At 42.9% G+C, this 23,756-nt stretch overlaps 3 protein-coding genes across 6 annotated transcripts; 1 reads left to right on the forward strand and 2 right to left on the reverse strand.

Moving 5' to 3' along the window:
- Nucleotides 1-120: 120 nt before the first annotated feature.
- mlh3 (mutL homolog 3 (E. coli)) lies at nucleotides 121-9,316 on the forward strand. Of its 4 annotated transcripts, XM_069193162.1 has the most exons (12): nucleotides 122-4,114; nucleotides 4,397-4,495; nucleotides 4,622-4,698; nucleotides 4,976-5,080; nucleotides 5,319-5,403; nucleotides 5,972-6,046; nucleotides 6,725-6,833; nucleotides 7,153-7,312; nucleotides 7,699-7,722; nucleotides 7,954-8,032; nucleotides 8,253-8,404; nucleotides 9,095-9,316. In XM_069193162.1, exons 1-12 carry the CDS (start codon nucleotides 916-918, stop codon nucleotides 9,164-9,166), a joined length of 4,236 nt encoding a protein of 1,411 aa, XP_069049263.1. In that variant the 5' UTR covers nucleotides 122-915; the 3' UTR covers nucleotides 9,167-9,316. The 4 variants fall into 4 exon arrangements, with proteins under 4 accessions (XP_069049265.1, XP_069049266.1, XP_069049263.1 ...); XM_069193163.1 differs by lacking the exon at nucleotides 4,397-4,495 and having other exon boundaries at nucleotides 123-4,114; XM_069193164.1 differs by lacking the exons at nucleotides 8,253-8,404; nucleotides 9,095-9,316 and having other exon boundaries at nucleotides 121-4,114; nucleotides 7,153-7,354; nucleotides 7,954-8,014.
- Nucleotides 9,317-9,421: 105 nt separating this feature from the next.
- On the reverse strand, nucleotides 9,422-13,669 carry eif2b2 (eukaryotic translation initiation factor 2B, subunit 2 beta). The gene is made up of 8 exons (XM_006632344.3): nucleotides 13,413-13,669; nucleotides 13,013-13,133; nucleotides 11,958-12,109; nucleotides 11,082-11,245; nucleotides 10,867-10,962; nucleotides 10,565-10,702; nucleotides 10,021-10,087; nucleotides 9,422-9,617 (listed from the first exon to the last, which is right to left on the reverse strand). The coding sequence occupies exons 1-8, from the start codon at nucleotides 13,582-13,584 to the stop codon at nucleotides 9,460-9,462; spliced, it is 1,068 nt and encodes a 355-aa protein (XP_006632407.2). The 5' UTR covers nucleotides 13,585-13,669; the 3' UTR covers nucleotides 9,422-9,459.
- Nucleotides 13,670-14,510: 841 nt separating this feature from the next.
- On the reverse strand, nucleotides 14,511-21,722 carry tmed10 (transmembrane p24 trafficking protein 10). The gene is made up of 5 exons (XM_006632197.3): nucleotides 21,480-21,722; nucleotides 19,148-19,268; nucleotides 18,350-18,423; nucleotides 16,091-16,217; nucleotides 14,511-15,693 (listed from the first exon to the last, which is right to left on the reverse strand). The coding sequence occupies exons 1-5, from the start codon at nucleotides 21,654-21,656 to the stop codon at nucleotides 15,572-15,574; spliced, it is 621 nt and encodes a 206-aa protein (XP_006632260.1). The 5' UTR covers nucleotides 21,657-21,722; the 3' UTR covers nucleotides 14,511-15,571.
- Between the last annotated feature and the right edge of the window lie 2,034 nt (nucleotides 21,723-23,756).

A 23,756-nucleotide genomic window follows, 5' to 3' on the forward strand; every position in this document is an offset into this window, starting at 1 on the left:
ATGAATTTTATTTTGGTAAGGTAAACCGTACATAAGAAATGGATACCGATAATTAAAAAAAAACCCTGAGACTCGAAATTTGTATTTCTTGCGGTAGGGGCAGCAAAGAGCTGAACACAAACGCTCGGGCCCGGATGCGGATGTGAAGACATACAAACAATACCACGCAGGATGGATTAGGATTGCTCTTGCTCTGTGAATGTTAGAAATTAGAGTGAAATTAGAGATGGCCTGCATTTCACTGTCCACGAATGCTGCTTTTAATTCGCGCATCACCATAGTAACCGGAAGCCATGGAAACGGACACTTTGGAAGGACATTCAGCTAGAAAAAAGTCAGTGTAAATTATTTTTTTAAATATGAAGAAGAACAAAGTTGAAATACGGTCTTGTCGATGTCACGGCTGAATGTCGTTTCCCCTAAGATAATTATAGCACCGTTTTTCTTCCCCCTCTTTCAAAAGTAGAGTAGTAGTTTTGAATGGTTGGATAATAGGTTTTAGCGTGCGTTTTGTCCAGCACCGTAGTGCGTAGTTTTGTTTATCAAACTCGTCAGAATGTTATTTTTTAACTTTTTTTTTAAACCGTCATTGTTAAAAGAATAGTTCCCAACATGATAAGAGGGTTGAAGCTGTCAGTCTGCGATTGTTCCCGGCGGCAGCCGGGAATCTCAAATTATAGTAGATGGCGACAGTAGAAACTGTTATGAAACGGCACCCTTGATGTAGAATGTAAAATTTATTAGACCGGGAGTTAAGTAAAATGTGTTGGAAGTATTTATTTGCAGAAAAGTCCCATTAGGACGGAGCTCCGAATTCCTCTTAAATGTGCAGAAATGTCTGACGGGCCTAGGAGCGCTTGCTGAGATAATTTTTACAGCAAAGAGGCGGTTTAGGTTTCCGATAGCGTCAGAACTATGATTAGACGTTTGTCCGAGGACGTGCAGGCGAAGCTTCGCTCTGGGATAGCCATTTTCTCACTGACGCAGTGTGTGGAGGAGCTCCTGCTCAACAGCATCGACGCTGGGGCCAGCTGCGTGGCTGTGAGAGTGGACATTGAGGCGGGAAAAGTGCAGGTTCTGGACAATGGCTCTGGGATGGACAGGCAAGACCTGGAGCAGGTGGGCAACAGGTACTTCACCAGCAAGTGCGGCTCTCTGGATGATCTGGAAGCCCTGCGGTTTTACGGATTCCGAGGGGAGGCACTGGCAAGCATAGCCGGCTTAGCCACCCTGCTGGAGGTCTCGTCAAGGACCCCAGAGTCCGTGAAGACCTTCGTGAAAGTGTTCAAGAACGGGAGGGGCTTAGATGTGTCCGAGGCAGCAACCACCCGGCCCGCAGCCGGCACGACGGTGGTGGCCTGCGACGTCTTCCACAATCTGCCCGTGAGGAGGAAAAGGCTCGACCCGGTTCTGGAATGCGAGCGGATCAGGCAGAGGATCGAAGCAGTCTCCCTCATGCACCCCTCCGTCTCCTTCTCTCTGAGAAATGACTCCACCGGATGCACGGTGCTCCAGCTCTCCAAGTCGCGGGCCACGTACTATAGGTTCACCCAGATTCACGGACTGGGCAGAGCTCAGAAGCTTGGGGAGATCAGTCATTGCCACAACCAGTTTGAAATGAGTGGCCACATAGGGCGTGAGGGTCACTACAACAACAGCATGCAGTTTCTCTACGTAAACAGCAGACTAGTCTTGAGAACGCGGATTCATAAACTCCTAAATTTCTTACTAAAGAAGGTGAGAGTTGCCAGCAGGCAGAACAGCATCCCCGTTGTGTCCATCGCTGTGCACAGTCCAAAGCAGAGGGGTGGTTCAGAGCTCCATGGGGTTTATGTCATTAATATTAAGTGCCATTATTCAGAGTACGATGTGTGCATGGAGCCTGCAAAAACACTCATTGAGTTTCGGGACTGGGATGGTGTGTTGCTCTGCGTGGAAGAAGGAGTCAAAAAGTTCCTGGTGAAGGAGAACTTGGTGGCTGAGGTGTCTCCTGAGGACATGAGTGAATTTGTCCATGAGAACACCTTCAATGACCCATCGGCCTGGGCCGACAGTACTGAAGGAGGGCCTGGCGCTGGCAGTCTTAAACCCGCTTCAAGCTGTACTAGGGACCCAGGTGAGGGGAAGACTCTGCAGTCTAAAGATGTGCACAGAGCATTGGCAGTGGATTTCAATCTGACAGGAAGTGTCTGGCAGGCAGGAGATGAAGATGACACAGCAGGTCAAGGTGAAACAGAAATTAGGAACCCCGAATCCACATGCCCCCCAGAAAGTGAAAAAACACTTGCTTCCCCTGACTCACACAAAGTCACCTCCTCAAGTTCAGAAAGCAAAGAAATCAAAATCACTGAAATGCTTGGCTCTGCATCAGTGACACCTAACACACCGACAGAAGCCAGAAGAGATGATGAATCTTTGACGGACGTTTCTGACAGGGACTTGAAGGAAGAGTGCAGTGGTGTAGCACAGCTGGGGCTTTCTGTCTCTCTGTGCTCCAATAGCAAAAGAGCAAAACTCAGTGTAAATACAAAAACAGCAAAGGAACCTGAGAATCACTGCCTTAACTTGATAGACAATCGCAAAGAACCTGAGAAAAACACAGAAAGTGTCATTTCCAGGGATGTGCCCCCTGAAATGCCTCCCAAATTCCAAGAAGAAACACCATTTGACAGAAGTAGCCTGGGACATAAAACAGAAAGAGCAAATGATTCTAGATCAGTGCAGTTTCAGCTGGGTTCAACAGGGTTCATAAGGCACGTGATACCTAAACTGCGTGCAAATGAAAATGAGAGTGAAGTCCAAGAGGGGCTGAGAAGATTCTGTCGACAAGGCCCAAGCAGTGACCAGGACATCCTCAGAGAGAAGCAGTGCAACAGTACACAACACAAATATTCATTTTTAGGAAAGGAGGCATCTCAAACCACAGCAAATGAGCCTTGCAAGTCTTTGCAACAACCTGACATTTACCACGAACATACGATTGCTACTTTTACAGTTAAGGTAAACTCTTCAGAAGCACCAAAGAGAAAGATATCTTTGCCGGAGTCTACAGACACTAGTGAAAGCAGCTGTGAGGGGCCTGAGTTCAGCATTGGCAGTGCTTCAGAAATCTCCAACATGACAGCACGGCCAAAGCTGTCCTTACCAGCAGACACTGGATCTTTAGACAGGTTCAGAAGGATCTATGGAAAGCAGCACCCCATAGAAAAAGATTTCCGGGCTCAAGATGCAAACAACAATCAAAATTCACCAGATGCCATCACATCTCGTATGAAGATCTGTGGGACTGCCAATGTTGAAAAACTATTTCCTTGCAGTACTGATGGCTGTGGAGCAAATGGCACTCATAGAATTTCACTTATGCAGCTTAATGATAGTCCTATTAGTCTTTTGGAGTTTACTAAAATGAAACCAGTTTTAGCACACAGCAAACGAACACTTGCTACCAAGCTCTCACGGTTAAGAAACCAGCAGAAGGAGGACAAGGGCAAGGTGTTACAGGAGCAACTGATGGAAGGCGCAGACACCAGTCGTATCAGTGACTTCGGACTAGACACAGAGTCACAGAAGAGCGGCAGTGAAGTCAAGCAGCCTTCCCACTTTCACATTCCTTCCCCTGATGACATCAACCCAAATACGGAGACAACTGAGGTCAGAAAATGCAAAGAGACTCTGAGTTGTCCAGGTGATACAACTGTTGAATTAAACCCATTAAAGAAAGTCACTCTAGTAACTTCCAAAGAATCGTGTTCTTCTGTCACTATCAATGGAGATACCCTTTGTGAAGGTGGCCGCCCAGACAAAGCCGTTACAGGCCACAGCGAAAACCAGCCTTCCTGTGAGGCTGTGGACAGCCCAGGGAAAGAAGTCTCGAGAGACGCCTATCGCTTTGCGGCAGACACATCTCCAGGACGGATGCAGGAGAATGAAAGTCCAGGTTTGGCAGCAGGTTCTTCTGACTGGGTGGAGCATTTCGATGAGTGCGTGGGGAAGATGGTCTACATAAACCCAGTGACAGGACTCAGCAAGTATGAGGCTCCTCCAGCTGAAGCACCCCAGGCACTCTGTACCACAGACATCACAACCATGGCAGTGAACGTGGTCTCCAGCAAAGGTAAGTGGCCACAGTTGCAAAGTAACCAAGAGGTAGGGTTTTCCTCATTTAAAAACACAAACTTGTTTCAAATAGAACGTGTCGGGCTGTGTTTTGCCTTTTTATGGCCTGTAACATTGTGAATAGAAAGTAAAATAACTGTTCAAGTTCGTTTAGGAAGTATAAACAGGTTAAATATGAATAAAATGCATTTGAAAAGGTGGCACATTAGTAAAGGGTATAAAGTATTAGGATGATGATGTGTGTACCTGGCAGTCTGTATTGAGTGTGTTTTCCCTGTAGGGTTTGAGTACAGGTGTTACCCCTTTCAGACAGAGGCCGTTCTGCCTTTCCTGCCTCGGCCCAAGGGAGAGAGAGTTAGCTCAGGGCGAGACGGCACAGGTGAGGAGTCACATACAGTACACTAGCCCAGGCTGAAAATGACCTGACGTTACTGCACTTGCTCCCTGCAGCTCAAGGTGGTCCTTGGTACCTGTGCTCCTTCACGTTAATCATTTTTGATTCCAGATGATCCCAGCGCTGCCGAGTCAGTCTGGTCTCTGTTTTCCGAGTGGGAGAACCCGGTCTTTGTTCGGAAACCAGAGGTAAATTAGACAATAAGTAATTAATTATTAGCTTCTGGAATAAAATATATGTGTTTTCTAAAATCATTCAATTGGGCATGTATTTTATTGATTTTACATCTCTACTGGTCTTCTGAGCTTTATAGATAGACATAGTCTGATATTTGGTTTACCTACAGCATGGCTGCTACCAATGGTGTGACAAAGGTTAAAAACACTAATCTGGTAGTTTGAGAGGATCTCAGTGCCCAGTGGTACAGTTTCTTAATGTAATGGCTCTCTGATAATTGTCTGGAAGGTTGGCCTGGATGTGAGCTGTGGGCAGGCTGAAGGGCTGGCTGTGAAGATCCACAGCATTCTCTACCCCTACCGCTTCACAAAGGAAATGATCCACTCTATGAAGGCAAGCATATCTTCCTCATATTGACACCTAGAATGAGTTGATGTATTACTATCCAGACACAGTGCGGCTCTGTTCAATGTTGCTGGTAATATATAAGACAAAAATAAATAGCAAATGAGATCCAACTCTCAGGGGTTAATGTATCATACATTAACAGCCTAACAAGTAAGCCCGATCATGTAGTGACCAGGAAGACTGAACAGGAATTTGTGTTTCTGATTACGTACCTTTTCTGCAGATTGTCCAGCAAGTGGATAAGAAGTTCCTGGCTTGCCTTATCAACACAAAAGACAAAGGGGATGGAGGAAGCACAGACTCTGCAGGTGAGCTGTTCTGTATTCTTTGCGTTCAGGTGAGAAGTGTGTACGTATCTTGAGAGCGGTGCAGCAGCACGTTTCTCTAGCCAAGAACTGAGTAAATGTTCCCACAAACATAGGAAGTCCTGATAAACACACAAAGTGATTACTTTTTTTATATAAACCATATAGGACTCTCTTTGAACTCTAGAAGTGCCCCAAACATTTGTATGAAGTCTGTTGCCTCTATGAACTTTCATTTCATGGATTTGGAAATAGTAAGTAATAATAGAGATTGAACCCATGAAAAGCCAACACAAATATAAATTGCTTGTTTATGGGAGGGATGGGCTACAAATACATAATAACATTATTGCTACTGAGTCTAGGAATACCTTTAGTTTAATTTAATTCTGGTGTGAATTCTGATTCACTGTAATTCAAATAAGCTTTTACAAACTTACAAGCTAGACTTTGTGAAATTTCAACATGGTTGTGGTATAATACTGTATGTTAAGTAAAGATACAGAGTACGTATGTGTGTGAAAGCAGGACCCTGGTCTCCAGAAACTAACTTTGCGTGTGCGTTCTTCAGTAGAGGGTAATCTGCTTGTTTTGGTGGACCAGCACGCAGCTCACGAGAGGATCCGTCTGGAGAACCTTGTTACAGGTAATGTCCTTTCACTGACACAGTTGCTCTGTTTGCACTGCAGCAGATTTATTTTGTATCATGTCAGGGATGCACAGTTTTGGACCTTGAAATCCATGGTCTGATCTTCACTCTGATTCACTGATTACAGAATCGTTTCTGTTAACTTGTCCCATTTCCACGGTCTTAACTGCTGATACTTGAAAGCATGTGATAAACCTGCTGGATTGGGACCCTTCACGGCTGAAATTGTCAGCTCTGTGCTTGGATTGTCGGGAGAATTGCAGTATGTTATTGGATTTTCCTAAGAGAACTGTGGTTGTTTCAATTCTTATAAAAGTTCACTGTGGATTTAGCAAGGTTAACACAGATTAGGTCATACTGAAATCGTAGTAATCTCGCAGAGTAACATAGAGAGGTATAGGACAGCATGACATCATTGCAGCACTTTCATGAACTGCTCAACCATTTCAGGGCCATGCTGGCGCGGAGCCTATCCCAGGAAGTGTTGGGCCTAAGGCAGGATACACCCTTGATGGGACGCCAGTCCATCACAGGGCACAGCAGCATGACACGCTATGTGCTTGGCATTACTATGATCAAACCATGCTAAACTGCAAAAATGTCTTGCAAATTCACTGAAGTAACTTCTCATGAGGGAGTACAGTGCATTCAGTGCAAACATTTGCAAAATTGCAGATTCCTACGAAGTTCACCCCGAGGCCCCGGGCCAGAGACGGCTGTGCTCCTCCAGAGTGTGTCCACCCCTGGAGATTGACGTCACCGAGGAGGAGCTCCGGCTGCTGCGGTCAGTACCGGGCACAGGGCTCCAGCGGCCCTGGACCGCACCTCTAACCACCCAGGAACCACTTCTGGGCAGGAGAAGACACTACAGTTACTTCATTGCCAGTTCGAGAGGAAAAAGACAAAATTGCGTACAGAACTTTACAGCCACAAAACTCATAACTGTTTTCAGTCTCAATAGAATATTTAAACCATGTGTCAAAAAAGATCAGGGCATTCAAGCGACTTTTATAAAACTCGTGTGTGGCAAAACATGAGGTTGCACATCATGTGATGTTGCAAAGGCAGACCTTGCTCACTTCGGAAACCTTGGGATTCTCCAGATCCTGTCAGCCTTTCCTGAGAGACCTTGGACTGGAGGTGACTTTTGTGGAAACGGGGGCCCCCAGGATTCTGGTGGGGAAAGTGCCGGTGTGCTTTTTAGAGAGAGAGGCCAACGAGCTGCGCCGGGGGAGGCAGACTGTCACCAGAGCCATTGTGGAGGTGAGGAAGGAGCCCCAGTAGCCTGACGAAGACAGAACTGAGGTGCCAGGAACCTTACCCGATTTTCTAATGCTCTTGCACACCTATACCTATATGTTCATTTCTCATTAGGTCAATTTCATAATGTTCAACATGAATTTAAATATCCATTACAGTGATTAATTATTGATCTTTTATTTTTACTGAGTTTATTTGAGTAGCTGATCAGGCTTTATTCCGGACATGTCCCTTTTTATTAAAAAATCTGATTTGAGGCTGCTTCATTCTGTCACCTTGAAATAACTTAGTCTAAGATGGCTAAATTGTGAAAGACTTTTTAATTTAAATCAGGATTTAATGGTCAATATACAGTCTGTTTTTCATGTAATTATTCCTGTTTCTTTCAGGAATATATAAGGGAACAGATAGAGGTAAGTTTTATGCTGTTTGTTACATTGATGATTATTATTGTGACTAAAAAAAGTGTTCAGAGAACAACTTTTGAAAACACTGTCCTTTAGTATATCATAATTGTAGCTTAGCTGTATAAATTCTGTCTGTATTTCCGTAATTAAACACTAGGTGGCGATACTACATTATATAATACATTTGTTTGACCACTACAGTATTTCTAATTTCACAGTTGTGTATTTTTGTCATAGCTGGTGCGCTCCACAGGCCGAGTGAGAGGAACACTGCCCCTGACAGTGTTGAAAGTTCTTGCTTCTCAGGCTTGCCACGGTGAGTCACGAAGCTGGGATTGAAACTAGGAACTGTACACAGAACACGCGTGCGCTTGTAGAGCGCTTACAGAAACTCATGATGGCAGGCTGGAGAGAAGTCTCGGAAGCTCTCTCAGAGCAGCGGATTGAATTTATCCACACGCCCTTCCAAAGTGTTGCCCAAGACTAACCTGTCTGAGGTTTCTGGCGAGCTGACGTTACTTATGTTAAATTGACAGGAGCCATCAAATTCAACGACAGCCTGAGTAAGGAGGAATGCTGCAGCTTAGTGGAATCTCTCTCCACCTGCCAGCTGCCCTTTCAGTGTGCGCATGGCAGGCCCTCCATGTTGCCTCTGGCTGACCTGGACCACCTGGACACAGAGATCCGGGTATGTATGTGCGCCAGCAGGACCCAACGCACAACACTAGGTTTTGGGAATCTCGGCATTTGCTCCCATTCGTAAAGTCACTCGGAAAGGGCTTTGGTCCCAGTGATTAATTACAATGTTTCTTTTTATTTAGTTCTATATTTCAGTTCAAATTGTTCAAGCACAAAGTGAATTCATTCTGTTGAACTGTGTGACCCAAAATGAACTGAATCTTTATGACGCTCAGTCTCACCAAGTGTGATTTTTACCTTACATGCCGAAATCCAAGAATTAGGTATTTAGCTGATAAAATTCAAAATTCAAATTTCTGTACAAGTGAGTTTATTACAGTTTATTTTCTGTACAGAAGTAAAATTTCAGGCAGGCTTTAGAGTAAGGGTATCACATTTACACTTTATCACAGGATAAATCTAACTCTTAAACTATTAAGTATCATAGGTGGAGCAAGATACTTTCTACAAATAACCTAAGGGTAGTGGGCACTGTGACTAAGCAAAGGGTGTAATTATTAACGTGAAACTAATTTACAGTACAGGTTGGTTGCCACATTATCATTCTGTACTTTATTAATATACTCCTTCAATAAAAGCTTGTAATGAAATAAAATTAAATCCCCTACCAAAATTTCTCCAGAACTTGAGAATTTAGAGCATTTTCATATCTTAAATTCATGTCTAATTTTATTTACAGGAGCCTCCAAAACCAAACCTACTGAAACTCCGAAAGATGTACCGTGCTTGGAAACTCTTTGGAAAGCAATAAGTTGGACTTACAGGGAAACAAACTGTAATCTTAAGTGATATTTGCACAGCTATTTATGCTAAGCCAGTTAAATATAAATTTGTAAGTATTTTAAACATATACTATTTATTAGATGTACAGTTTCTGTAATAAATTTACAGTCTGCCACCACTTTCTATGGTTGTCCTCTTTGTAACAAAGCCGATGCCAAAACTTCTCCAGGTCAAACATCAGAGTCACATCTGAACTGATCTTATTCAAGACATGGATACAGAGTTACTGATTAAATATTTAATGTTAAATAATGTCAGACATCACAGTTCATGATCTTCAGGGTGGTAAAGTTCACTCATCAAGCGGTAGATATAGGATGGAGCATTCCCCCCAATATTGGAAATGAACAAAGTGATGAGTTCAGGAGGCACATAGTCAAAGACGGGGCAGTGCACATTTACCTTTGATAGAATTTCACCTGGAAGACAAAAGCAGATTTTAAATTAGACATAATGCAAATGCTACTTTATAGGGTAGCAATGCCAAATAATGATTATTAATAGTGTTTGAAATGAGAATAATGTTAACAAATGGTTAATATACTGTATGTTTATACTACATAAGCTATCTACCATAAGGCAAAAAATCCAAATGATACAAAACAAATGATGCTATGCTTATGTCATTCAGCCTCTCTAACAATACAAAAGCAAACTTGTAAACGGTTGATATAAAAAACAAGTCTATAGGGCCTTCTAGACAGATATTTCAAAGGTTGGAGTAATTTGTAATAAAAGCATGACAGTGGCAACATTCTACTTTTGTCTTATTCTTCACCTTTTGTTCGTCATTCATACTGTGTATGAAACGGTAAAAAGTACCTTCTGTAAAGGGCAACACCTCCTGTGGAGATACGAATTTGTGGAATGTGTCCTCTTCATTTGGAAACTGGAAAAAAAAAACATTTTAATTCTCTTGTGTGGCATGGTGGTGAATTTCACAGCTGCAGGTTCTGGGGTCTGGCCTGTGTATCTGTCTATGTGAAGCTTGCATGTTCACCACGTATTCACATGGGTGTTTTCCTGATGCCTCAACTTCCTCCCACCTGCTGAATAGGACTGACCGGCTAATCTAAATTATCCCCTTTCTCCGTGGTCCTGCGAGGGGGCCAGTGTCCTGCCCAGGGCAGTCAAGAAGGAGATGGGAGGGTCAGTCCTGAGCACCAGTCCTTCCCTTGTGCCCTAAACCTCAGGAACAAGCTCCGGGCTGCATCAGCCCTCTTCAGGAAATAGCAAGTTTCTGATAATGGAGCCGATGTGTTCCATTCACTTGGGGGCTTGATTAAAAACAGGCCTGGAAGTACAGAATGAAAACACTTTCACTGGACCTTGCACCAACAGCTAGAGACCTGCGGTTTTGCCGTACCTGTGGAGACAGCTTGAACATGGGAGCGCACACAATGAGAGGTGTAGAGTGGTGCTTCGCCGCGAGAGCCAGGGTGTGAGTCCCATTGACCGCCCTCAGACCGCCGTTGGCCAACACAGTCTGTGTGCCAATGATGACCTGGCAAGAACAACACCACACTTCACACGTCCACACAGGGAGGGAACATCTCGCGTGGAATTAAAGACTACTGCCAGGAACTGGCTGAAGCAGTGTTATAAACCATGAAAGAATAAAGCTATAACACTGCAGGTGTTCAGTCTTCAGTGTCATCTTTTTTTTACCTTGTTGACGCGAGACATTACAGCAAATATTGCGGCGTCTGTAATGACGGTCGTTTCAATCTCCGCCTCGGCTAGACTGGTTGCCATTTCATGGCCCTGGGGAAAAGCAGGAGGGAGGGAGAGATGACAGGTGAAGCTTCTGCTTTGCCCCCAGCGTTCGGAATTCGAGAAGGAAACCGCACGCGGCGGCCCCGCGCTGCCCCGGAGCGGTGTACCTGACAGAAGGGCGCGCACTCGGCCACGATGACGTGGAAGCTGCGCTTGCGCGCCGCGTCCTTCAGGAAGGCCTCCACCGTGCGGGAGCGGCCGATCGTCATGATGACCTCGTTGGAGTGGATGTGCTCCAGCGCCTGCATGGCGATGTTGTCCGTGGTCCCCTCTGGGCAAGAGGAAGAACACAGGTCCTTTCTCAACCAAGCCCGGATTCCTGGCCTTGCTCTCACTTCTTTTATTTTAAACACCGGACTTAAAAAGGCCAAGAGGTTTCTTTTCTTTTTTTTTTTGTTTCAAATCTCCCCAAAACAGAACAACCATAATGGAACTGTACAATACAACAGACCCTCCACCCCCCCTCATCATTACTGTTTCCAAGTCTCCACCCAAAGGACCTTACCCTTACATCAGACAACTGCGGCACAGGCATATCGGGGAAATACGGGTTTAACTATTTCAGCAGCAGTTCTCCAAGCCCACCTAGTGCTCAGATCCAGCCCCATGGAACTCGGCAACACAAAACTGCACATAATCATTACAGAGAGAGGAGAGCATTCACTGATCCTTGGGACAGGGGATGCTGGAAGCTCCCAACTAAGCACCAACATTTCCCAGAGAAGACCAGCCAACCAGAGCTGTTTCTGCCACTGCGAGAGGCATCATCTATCCTTTAGTCCAAGTGCATGGGGACAGTAAGGAAATTCTCGATTAGAAAAGTTGATAATGACAACAAAACCTGTTTCCAAGACTGGAAATTCATACAACGTGTACTGAAGTCCCCACAAAGCTCCCTGGACAATGCGCGCAGTTTTCAGAACTGGCGATTTAGTGGTGATCAACAAACTGCGGCTGGAGATCCCTGATACAAGCTGCCTTACCCAGCTCTGTGAGGAGCTCGTTGATGGCCTCTATCACATTGGCTTTGAGAGGGGGGAAGTGCTGCCTGAAGTTCTCCTCACTCAGGCCGCCCGTGGTCAGGAGTTTATGCAGCGACTCCTGCTGGTCAGTCTCCTCACTGCTGCCACGGGACCTGACGACAGAACAGGGAGAAAAGGGTCTCATCCGTGCTGGAACACACCTTCCCACAGGAGGGCAGGTGAAAAATGCAAGTCAGGACATAATGTTTGGGGCACTGCTCCCAGAATTTACACAGGGATGCACATCAGGTTTACAGAAAAAGGTTTAACTTTACAAATATTCTACTCATTGTGTAAGGGAGCCCATCTTAAGTGTCCGGCTCACTGTATAATACAACAGCATCAATCATAACTGAAATATTGTGCTAAGTACACCCGGAGTGAAGTGGCTTATTTGTAGCACAATGCCAGCCTTAAGTCAAATACCACTTCACTGGTGCCAGCTGCGCTCTAATGCTTGAAATGTGATATCCATATGATCATAAAACATAATAAAACGCACCGAAATTTAAGCGGGACAACTGATCGCTCCACATGTTCTTTCTCTGCTGCTTTTTAGCACCACTTCAAAGATGATTTTACACAATATTTCATATTTAAAGATTCTCAATGAATCATCTAATGGGAAAATGATTTTCTCATTGCATTGTTAAAAAATGCTGCCCTGGAAATGTCAGTGTCTACTTAATGCACTTGACCTGTTTCAGATTGAATCTTCTGGCGACAACTGGGCAAAATGTATTTCTTTGTTTTGGTATTTGAGAATCCATCCTACAAACTTGACTTTTCCCATTGCCTTGCACTCACGCTCCGTCACGAACAACTCGTCGTGTACAGAATTCCACGTTTCCTCGCGGGTCAGTTGCACACTCTCTCCCCCCTCTCGTTGTGTAAGAGTTTTTGCCCAACGCCTCGTAAGATGACGCACAGCCATGCATGTACAGCTGCAGCGAGCTCCCACCTGTGTGCGCAACTCGGGGGCTGTTAGTGAGCCTACGACCCTCCTCCGGCCTCACCTGGCGTACTCCTCTCTGATGATTTTTAACACTCTCCGCACCATGTTACCCACGGTGGTCTCTGAAGGCTGGGCAGCTGTCATCCTCCTACCTTCTTTGCGTATGATTTCCATGAGATCGCCTACACACATTAGAAACGCATGTGTTACAATGATTAAGAAAAATACACAGACACAAGAGCGCGTGTAACACAGATGCAATACACGTTGTGCCTCGACGTTTACGCTAAGAATGACGCATCCAACTCGTCTGAAATATCAACTCCTCGGGATCGTTCTCGCATTAAAAATATTATGTGTGATAAAAAAAAACGAATATCCTTATTCAACCCGGGCCCCAAATCCCCGATAAGCCGTGCAGGCTACTCCCTGCCACAGCGCTCTGCTTTCCGGGCTCTGACCTGCGCTGCTCCAGCGGGCTTGGGCTGTTATCTTGCGGAGCAAAGCCGCTGTTTCTCGGGCAGTTTCTCCAGATCCCCGCGGCGGCCCAGAGCCGCTGCCTCCCCGCTTCAGGTCCGACAGGAAAGATTCCAGCCGTTCGGAAAGATCGGTTTCTTTATCCGCTCTCGGCATCTTCTTCGCCCGCAGTTGCAACGAGAGGCGCTTGTTAACTTTCTAAGCACCAGGGGAAGTGGTAGGAACTATTCTCGTCAGACAACTGTCCACCGCACGGAATGAAATACAGGAGAACACTTCCAGGTCATGTCACTACCGGGTACCGGAAGTCACGACTGCTCTTCGTTAACCTCATATTTAGCATATCATCTGCCTGGCCCTAACAGCATTAACTGACACAATAATGAAAATTATGTTCTTCTTGCTATTTTTTTACTTCTGTGTACTTTTCTCATTTTCTACAGAACATTTGAGCGCAGAGCAACCTATCTCAGAGCAGGCTAATGCAACCAAGTCGACAAGCATCTTGTTTTGCTTTACTCGTGCTCAGCACAGCAGAGGAACATGGTTATTTATGAAAACGCTTAGTTGTAAAACTTTGAAATAGAAAACTTTAGCAGTTTAATGAAAATTGCAGAAGATAACTGACATGTTCGTGACATCTCTTCAACAGATGTCACGAAATCAATGGCAGTTTCGTTAGATGCGATATCTAAAATGCATAGTGAGTCATATAGAAACACTTAGACTTGTTTAATCTTTTCGCCTATGATTAAAACGCAAAATCCACATTACAAATTATATTTTCAATTATAATTATATTTCAGTCTATGCTCATTGTTATAGTATATAACACTTAAAAGGGCAAGATATATACCAGATATATTTGAAAGTTCTGCCATCTGAAATTCTTCTGCAGTGATAATAGATTCTGCATTATTTTTAAAGCTAGCTCTAGTGTACAGTAAGCTTATGAATTTACTCAGATCCAACAGAAAAGCTAATGTTTCTAAATGTTATTTGTATAGAAATGGCAATCCATTTCTTGAAAGAAAATCCTTAAAAAGTATAAATCCATTTTCATGTAGAAAAAAACAAGGAAACAAAGTTTAAGATTTTTTTATTTAAAATGGTCAAATCAAATCAATCAATTATCCACAGTGAAAATATCCTTCACTGTTTAAAACAGAATTACCCACAGGACCGATTCCCACAGCCACAGGGAGGAAAAGAAAACTCTGCCCAAGAAAGACAATTTACCCTTTATGGAGCAAAAGACCACAAGCCTATAATAGCTGTAAGATGCATTTTCTGTCTCGCTATTATAATCTAGGACTTAAAAATTGGGTAGGGGTTATTCTAAATTAAGTTTTAGGCTTCATTTGCAAGAATTATACAATTAAGCATAATGTACCTCCCAAGAACCCAAATAACTTATGCTGAATCATCTGACGTGTAAAGTATTTAAACCTATGTACAATTATTCTGAAACAAGTAAAAACCCCGATGTGAAAATGTTCCCGAGAACGTCAGAGGGCTGAATTTTGTCAACAGTTCTAGCAACATTCAGCTTCCAAAATTTGTACTTAAACTACAAAAGTGTTCTAGTTTGATTTGACTTTGGATCTCACTAATAAGAGTCTACAAATGTAAACTTCTAGGGAGGGGTCAATATATAGGGGGGAAAAGTACTTTACACAAAAAAGGAATAGTACAGATAATGAGTCCAATTGCATAACAAATCCCTAATATGACCTTTTTGTATTCACAATAAATCCTGCAATTGACACTAGATTAAAACATTGATGGGAATTTTAATTTTGAAAGAAGATAACTTTGAAGAGAATTTCTTTTAAGAAATTCCTTATACCCAGGAGTCATTTTCTTTCAGTCATAGACATTTCTGAAAACAATATTTACAAAACAAAATGTATAAAACATCATGTCTGAAATGATGTTACTCTGTGACACTGACATGACAAGAGAGTGGAAAAAAAGCATTTCAGTGGTAAGTATAATCCTCTTCAGAATAACATTACACCAGCTGTTTGAGAATCCCTTCAATTATCTCCCCATACTAGATTATTGAATACTCCAGCTCTTCTCCTGTTGAATCGACAAAGAGCCCATCCATTTGCCTGTTCCCAAATGAAGCAGAAAATTGTTACTCGATGAGCTTCTTTGCCTTGAAGAAGCGTCGCAAGTAGAAGACCTGCCATGTGGCCAGACCGATCAGGCAGCACATGGAAAAGATGCTGAAGTACAGAACCCGGGTGTTGGTGGACTCTGCAAAAAACGAACAGTACGTGCAATAAGATACAATCCTCCATTTCTGTGGCGTACAACGATGGTCTTTTCCTATTCGAAAACTGAACAATAAAACGTTTTGCGATACACAGAAATCTGTTTCAGTGCAACAGAGGTACTAAAAACTTATCCTTTACCATTCGGGAAACATACAATACAGGCACAATGTGAAACTAAAGTAAAGGCCTATGGCACTTGGTGATCAAATGACTATGTTAGCTATTTACTTAACACGGGTGTAGTTAGCCTGAGCTATGCACAATATTTCTGCTTCTCGCATTATCCTGTCTGGAAGGATCACCTAGAATTAAAGATCAGGGACTATATTTACATTTTGGATTTCATGCTTTTATTTCTCAGGCGTCTGGATCCTTACCATTTGTATCCCTCATCTCCTCCTCTCGTTTCTTCATGTACGCAAAGTCGTTCACGATGGACTCGGACAGGTCTTCCAGCCGACGAAGCTCCACCTCCAGCGGCTTCAGCTTCTCCACCTTGGCGATCTGAGGGCGGAGACAGAGGCACAGACTGTATTTGACAAACCCATTCCCTGTGCACCTCGCTTTCCAAACACCTGCTGCCAGGTTCAGACTGTCACAGGACAGACAATGCCTTTGTAGCGTTAAAAAAAAAAGAATCACTAAGTACGTTTTGAAACACAAAAAATGTCTGCTACATCTATGTTCAAGCTGAAAAAAATCCTTCCAGCAGATGTCAGTGTTTCTCACAAATATAAACGGACACGTTGCAGCTGTTAGCAGACACGCTTAACACAATTCGTCTGGTATGCAGACGCCAGTGCCCCCCCACACACATACAGCGAGCTGACAGGAAGGTTCGTTAGTCCTGCCACTACCTCAGTGCCAACTATTAACTTGGCCTGAAGAATGCTGCAGAAGAATTCTATACCTATCACTGCCAGGAACGAGGAGCGAGACGAACTGAATAACAGAAAGAGGCAGAAGGTGTTACTGGCCTGAAATTAGTCTCCCACCTTTCTCACTGACCACTAAGCGCCTCTTACCCATTAAAAAACACATCCCCACACATGCTGGGAGCTACCTAGAATCTCAAGGTGTTGCCTGTATAATAATTTATAACATGTTCAAATCTGAAGTCGCTGGTGTTTCTTCATGAATGCCAATAAACATAGCTCAAAAAGATTAGTTCTTTCTCCTTAAGTCTGGAGGTATTGCCTACAACGCCTCACAAAGCCTCTAAAGCACTGAGATGTATACATAAATGTGAAAAAAGTTTATATTACTTACATAAAAGTATAAGTATTTCCTAAAATGTAGAATGACCAATTGTTTTTGTCGTACCCACCCGATTTGGAACAGCCCTTCGCTGTTCAATGTTTTAAGGAAAGATGTGCGCCTCATATCAAAGGGCAAAATGGCGACCTCAGGGAAGGGTCACCTGGGAGGCCCCAGGGACATTCAGGTACAAAAAACCTGCCCTAAGCTCCACCTGGGAAATCCCAATTACAATTGGCCAGTGACACAATACAGGCTTCTCATCTGACTCCCTTGATCACGTAACTCAGCCTTTAGTCACGCAGGAGGACCACTGAAATATTCCAACTATTGAAGAAAGTATTAAACACAGTTAAGAAGTCCGTGCCTTCCATTTCGACTTGGTATGTAAACAATGAAGAGAACCAACAGCTGTGTTATCCTTTTTACAGACCTTTTTCCTTGCCCATGTACAAGGAGAACACTTAAAAACAATTAAACCTAAAATTTAAACTTTGTCAAACAATGCACTGTCCAAAAAGAAAAAAACTTTTAATAAACTCACAAAGCGTAAAGGACTTTAAACTATTTCGACACTGACGCAACTCTGGAAACAAAAGCACATCACTTTTTCTGTTAGGAGTATTTAATATTGCTATGTAACCACTGCCCCTCATCACGCTGTTTTTACAGAGATTTCACTCTGAAATACTAATCCTTCAAAAAACACCTTGTTCCAATTACGTATGCCCTACTATTACATGTGTGATAGAGGAAAACAAACTGTACGATATTAAAATTAACTGTTAAAAACTGAAACTTCAGTCTCAAAAAAATGTTAAGAGACCATAATTATACTAACGTTTGGAACACCTTCCAAAAAGCAGAAAAAAGTCTTCTAAAGCCTCAGACTTAATTGAAAAAATAGGCACTGAAGTGGTAAAAACCATACTGGTTGCTGGTCAAGCTACAGTTTATTTTCCATCACCAGGGAGGCTACATATCCTGCTTGCCACTGAAACGTATGATTCTGATTAGCACAGTCACAGCTGAAACCATTTAAGATCTTCTTGTGAACATAAAATAAGTGCGCGGAGGAGGAGGGCATCTTCTGTTCTGTAACAGCGCTGCAGAAGATTACAAGCACTTCTGAAGATTACGCTCACTCAGGTGAACTGGATGTCTGCCTTGAAAGCTACAGCAGAGCACTTTCGTTCCTAAAGTAAGTGTAAAATGGCATGTGCCCGTTTGCTCATGACTGCTGCACGGGAAGAACGCTAGCATAAATCCATGCCAGACCAAAGCAGAAAGATCAAAAGGCAACAGAATTAAGAGCAAGCAACCCTGGCAGTTCCCATACCCACCACTTCTGCGCTGGCCCTCCCTCTCTCATCACTTACCTCCTCGTAATTCTTAGCCTCCACGCCATGCTTCATGTCTAAATTGACCAGCTGGTCTGGGACCCGCCCAGTTCCTGGAACCAGAATGAAAAGATTTATTGTGAAGGCACCAAGCATTCCGGGAAATGACCACCCCCACTAAATCTAACCCCCACTCCGTATCCCACCCACTCTCTCCCAATCCCAGCCTCCAGCTCCCACTCCTGCTCATCCACTCCCATCCCCCGACCCTGCCTTCCGCAGCCCCACTCGACACAGCCAGGCCTGATCCCAGGAGAACAGCACACTTGGAAAACACCCTTTCAGCAAACACCCTCTCTAAATCTCCGAAGAGCCGAATATGCGACAAAGCAGATACAATTGGAAATAATAAAAGGTCAGATTTGCAATAGTAAAACTCACATCATTTTATGTATGCAAGTAAAACTTGAGTAAGTCAGGACTGATCTGATGGATCGGAAGTCCTCCACATTTTTTTTTAAACTTCACTATGGTCTTTAATTTGAATTTCAAAACAGGAAAACTACATCTGGACAGGCAGACAGGGAAGGAAATAAAAAAGACACGCACAATGTCTTGTTTAAAAGCAATTCCAGCTATCTCATTTCTGAGTTTTGCACCCAACAGCCACACTGCTACACTGACCCTTACATTTTTTCCAATTTCAAAATATTTATTTGCATAGATTTATTAATCTCTTGATTAACAATTGAGCAGCATGAACAACTTTCAGGGGCATCTTGGCCCCCCCCCCAAAAAAAAACTACAAAATGAAAAATGAGCCTGATCCACACGTACCCATGGGGAATTTACTCTCAAAACAAACTTCAAACATGTCGTAATCCTCTGTGGTGAAGGCAAACTTCCCTTTCGATGCATCTTCTTTCGAATACAAGATGTGGCCGGATGAGTCGGTGATCTGCACAGGAGAAAGGAAAGGGAACAGCACATTGTTCGTGCATTGACGATGACTGCGTTTTCAGAAGACCTCAACAGAACTGAAAGTACTTTCTAAAGCGGCGTTTCTGCTTATGCATCAGTTTTCTACTTGCATAGAAACACAGAAAGTTACGCCACAGAAGTCACAGGTTTCGATGCTGTAAACTGCTACACTGACCGTATTTCATCCTCTTCTCCCTCGAAGTCTGCAGCCATTTTAACTTGTTTACAAAACCGACAGAAGACTGCAGGTACTTGCCAACAAAATTTCTGAATGGATCATAAGGATACAGCTCATCGCCCCCTCTATCAATTGCTGTCTATTTCACTCCAGATCCCATGGCTGTGATCCTCCTAGACTTGAAGGATGACAGTTTCTGCAAACGAGCTGAGAAGATCAAGTCTGACTGGCAATCATGGATAGCAAGTAGTAGACGCGATTCGCAGCACGTGCAAATCAATTTGAATTTGAACCCATACCCGTACACAGAAGAAGCCAAGAGCAATCAGCCACACCTGTCAGCAAAATTCAAGGCTCACCCCTGTGTAAAGGATATGGCCATTTAACATGCAAGTACAGAAAAGCGATAGTGAATTATTTTAAAGAAAACCAAAAGGCAAACACGCATGTTTGATTTCCTTACACGTGAGGTAAGAGCACGGTCATTTATCAACCAAACTTTAAATTCACATCCAGCAAACATAATAAGCAACAGAACAAGACCTGAATGGGGTTTTTGCACTTTAAAAAAAAAACACAGTTATTGTAGACTCCACCTTTTTGTTGCATTTTTTTTTAATCTAAAGAAGACGTGACCTGAGTGTTATATTGTTACAAATCCTTCAAACTCCTCATGCTCAGCTCTAAGGCTCTGCATGGCGTGGCACCTCAGTACCTGTCTGAGCTACTATCGTCCTACTCCCCACCTTACAACCTTCACTCTTCTCAACACTAGGGGTGACAGGGCCTGTTCTGCCTCAAAGCTCTGGAACTCTCTGCCCAAGGATATCAGAGAGTCGCCTCCTCAACACCTTCAAATCCAGACCCAAAACCTTCTTCTTTAGAAGGGCTTTTATCTAACTGGTTCTGTTATATACCCCTTTGCTCCTACCATATTCAGTACCCATCTGTTGTTTCCTCTCATTCTATCGTTTCATTGTATACATCTTGAGTATTTTTTGTTGTAAATCTGTCAAGTGCTTTGAGAATCCACCTTTAAAGGCACTATATAAAACAAAGCTGATTTATTCCAACATATGCTAATAAAGAACAAACTAAATGTGTCAATCAAACGTTTCTGCAACGTTGATTTCACTTTTCACAAATGAAACTACTTCAGACGGCAGAGACAACTGTCAATGTGAGGATTAAGTTAAAATATTTTAAAAAGTAAAACAAGAAAAGTGCAATCATCTTTCTATTTCTCTGCATCAAACAATATTCTTAACGCTTCTTGGGGGAGGATTTCTAACAATACCTTGAGGTGTATTCACATCCTTAAATTTAAGATAGTATTTTTAATGATACATGGCGCTATTCATTACATTCCTGCAAACGTTTTTTTTTTCCCCACAGTGCAAAACATACCAGTCGATGTTGTAGTAAACCTTTCAAACACAGAATTTTAAAATTATTTCATCCAAATGTTTATACAAGGTAACTAAAGTTAATGGCATTCTCATCGTGGGTGGACAGATTAACCGTAGGAGGGTGAACCATTAATTTCAACCAGAAGTGCTGTCCGTACGTGGAACTCGTTTTAAGTGACGTGTAACTATCTGAATGAAAGGAACTCGCGTACCGAGACCAGACGACCCAAACCCACACTGCAATTGCAAAATAAAATGTAACCATTTTCTTCCTTTTTTTTTGCATTTCACATCCTAAAACGTACAGTGCAATCGCGCTACTCAAGTTTAAAAAAAAATCGGGACTATCTATAATAAACGTACGAGGCCTTGTCAGCCAGCACGACAGCTTAACTTTCAGCATTTTTACGATTTGTTTTTTTCATTTTGTTGAACACACAAGATACTGTTGAACGCAGACTTCCCCCCCAGACCGTTGTAAAAGATCATTTAACTGCCCAGGACTCCTCCGTTAAGCCACAGAGATACTTATCCCCCCCACCCAGGCCTGCACACACATCCTCGGTCTTTCCTGCATCTGCATTCGCCCAACTGGGCTCACCTTCAGGTTGGTTTTGGTGTTGGGCTGCTCCGTCACCTCGTATTCACCGGTGACCAACACGTCTTTGTGTATCTCTTCCCGCAAGCATTTTCGAGAATTTACTGGTAAATAGAAAGAGATGGATAAAGCCGATCCAAAGAGGACCGGGAGAAACAGCAACGCCGAAACCCGAACCATGGCTACTGAGAGCCGGATACCAAACCGAAAGGGCGAGTTAATGCAGCGTAATGCTAAACTTAATGGCTCAACTAACAGCAAAATGCACCAGCAACAGCGCCGACTTTGACTGGGAGGCGAAATGCATTTATTAACATAAATGTCTGGTATAACGTCTTAGTAGGATTGGTCGAACATTATTTAGACAGGGTGAAATGTCATCAGAGAATACGCGACAGTTTTACAAATTTCAGACACGATCTATTTCGGCCCAGTGTGGCAAATTCACTTATTATCATCTAGATATGCCTCGAAATCATCATCTGCCATCAGACGTTTGCAAAAATAATTAAAGATACCGTGACAGTTTTGCAATTTTATATTTTTGCAAATGTACAAATGATCGTGATTGTACAATCATGTACATTTTTTGCATGCGGAATACTTAGTGTTCGGTTGCAATTTGAGATGTGATTGTATATTCCTTATCACATTATATAATGTATCGTCATGTAAAATGTAAAATTGTGTCTTTGCTGTGTACTGGCCTTGAAGACACCTGTGCAGAATCGATTCCTTCTTTCTGTCTGAATTGCCTTGCAGATCATTTTTTTCTGATTGATGATGAATACTGTTTTTTTTTTGTTTTTTTTTTTATTAATATTGATCTATGAAAATAGGTGGTTTGATTCCTAGTAACAGCAGAAGGGGTTTGTCATATTTCTAAGGTTTTTAAACAAGTGATCCAACACCCAGTCTATGTTTTGACCGGCAATAAGTGTAAAAAAAACTTCTTATTTAAATGAGAATTTTAAATCCTGTTTAATTAAGACAATTGTATTTTCAGAATTGGTATTTCAAAAAACTAGATTAATACATACTTTATTGATCCCGTGAGAGAAATGGCAAAACTGGCTTGTGAAACAGATGATCAAAAAGATTACAGAATCCAACCAATTCAGAGGGAGCTCTCTGGATTATAACATCTGGCCCTGTAAGTACTCTGTAAATAATAGCTGAAGATCTTATTATTTTCATTTTTAAAGGAAAGCACAGTGGTATTCTGCTGCTATTTTATGGATTACCCAGTTACATCAAGTCTGATTTGTCCTGTTGCCAGGGATACCTCCCTCCTGAGATGCTTAAGAAACAAACCGATATGAAATCCAAACACTCCCACAGATTAGTGTTGCTTAGTCCGTTGTTCCCCAGAGAAATCACTGCTCGAACCCCGCTTTGTGCTTTTCTCCATTGGTTCCGCAGTCACCCTGATTCTTGCAGACCATATTAACTAGTAAAATGACTTACTGCTCTCACCATACCAAAGCTCCCTTTTAATTGCGTATTAGAAAACATGGCCGAGGAATGACAGACTCTCCTGTTTTCTTGTTAACGGAAAAGGGTAACTGATCTGTTTCAGACACAGAGGATTATAAGACGCTGGCCACCTAATTGTTTTGTTAATGGAGTTTTTTTGAGACAAATCATGACAAGATACTGCACATGTGAAATACAGTGTATCCTCACTTACATCTGTTTCATTATAGTCAGCTTTTAGCGTTGAGAACAAAGATAGTGTCCTGAAAGGTGCACCTGCATTAATCACTATCTAACGTCAGGGAAGGAAATGGTCAATATCCCGAGCACTGAGTGTCTCTGTGTGGAGATCTGTTGCTTCTCTGTTCAGAGGTGAGAAGGAACCTGCAGAATATTTTAAAGTTTGGTAACGTTCCCAGGCATCCAAAAGAGAAGTTAATTCCACCTCCCACTCAAGCTCACCTGAAAGGCCAGGATTTTTTTTTCCCCCCGACTTTTAATTTGTTTTCTCCAGGCAGACGTTGTCTGCTTCCTCCCTCAGGGCTTGAGTGCAGACGCAGGTCTGCGTCACCGTTCTAATTTTACTGCTGTTGATGCTGATGTTAAAAGAAGCTACTGGCACCTGCTATTTCTGCGGCTCCATCTCTCTCTGGGGCTGGCAGGTGGTATAAATAGAAAGAGTAATTTTACGCTGCATGATTTCACAGTCGGGAGCCAGAGTGGATTGTAGCACCAGAGTTCGGTGTGAAAGAATGGAATTACTATGATCAAATCACACTGTGCACACACTTAAAAAAAAATAGA

Source organism: Lepisosteus oculatus, chromosome 8, assembly GCF_040954835.1.
Source record: "Lepisosteus oculatus isolate fLepOcu1 chromosome 8, fLepOcu1.hap2, whole genome shotgun sequence".
In the NCBI taxonomy this organism is placed as follows: domain Eukaryota; kingdom Metazoa; phylum Chordata; class Actinopteri; order Semionotiformes; family Lepisosteidae; genus Lepisosteus; species Lepisosteus oculatus.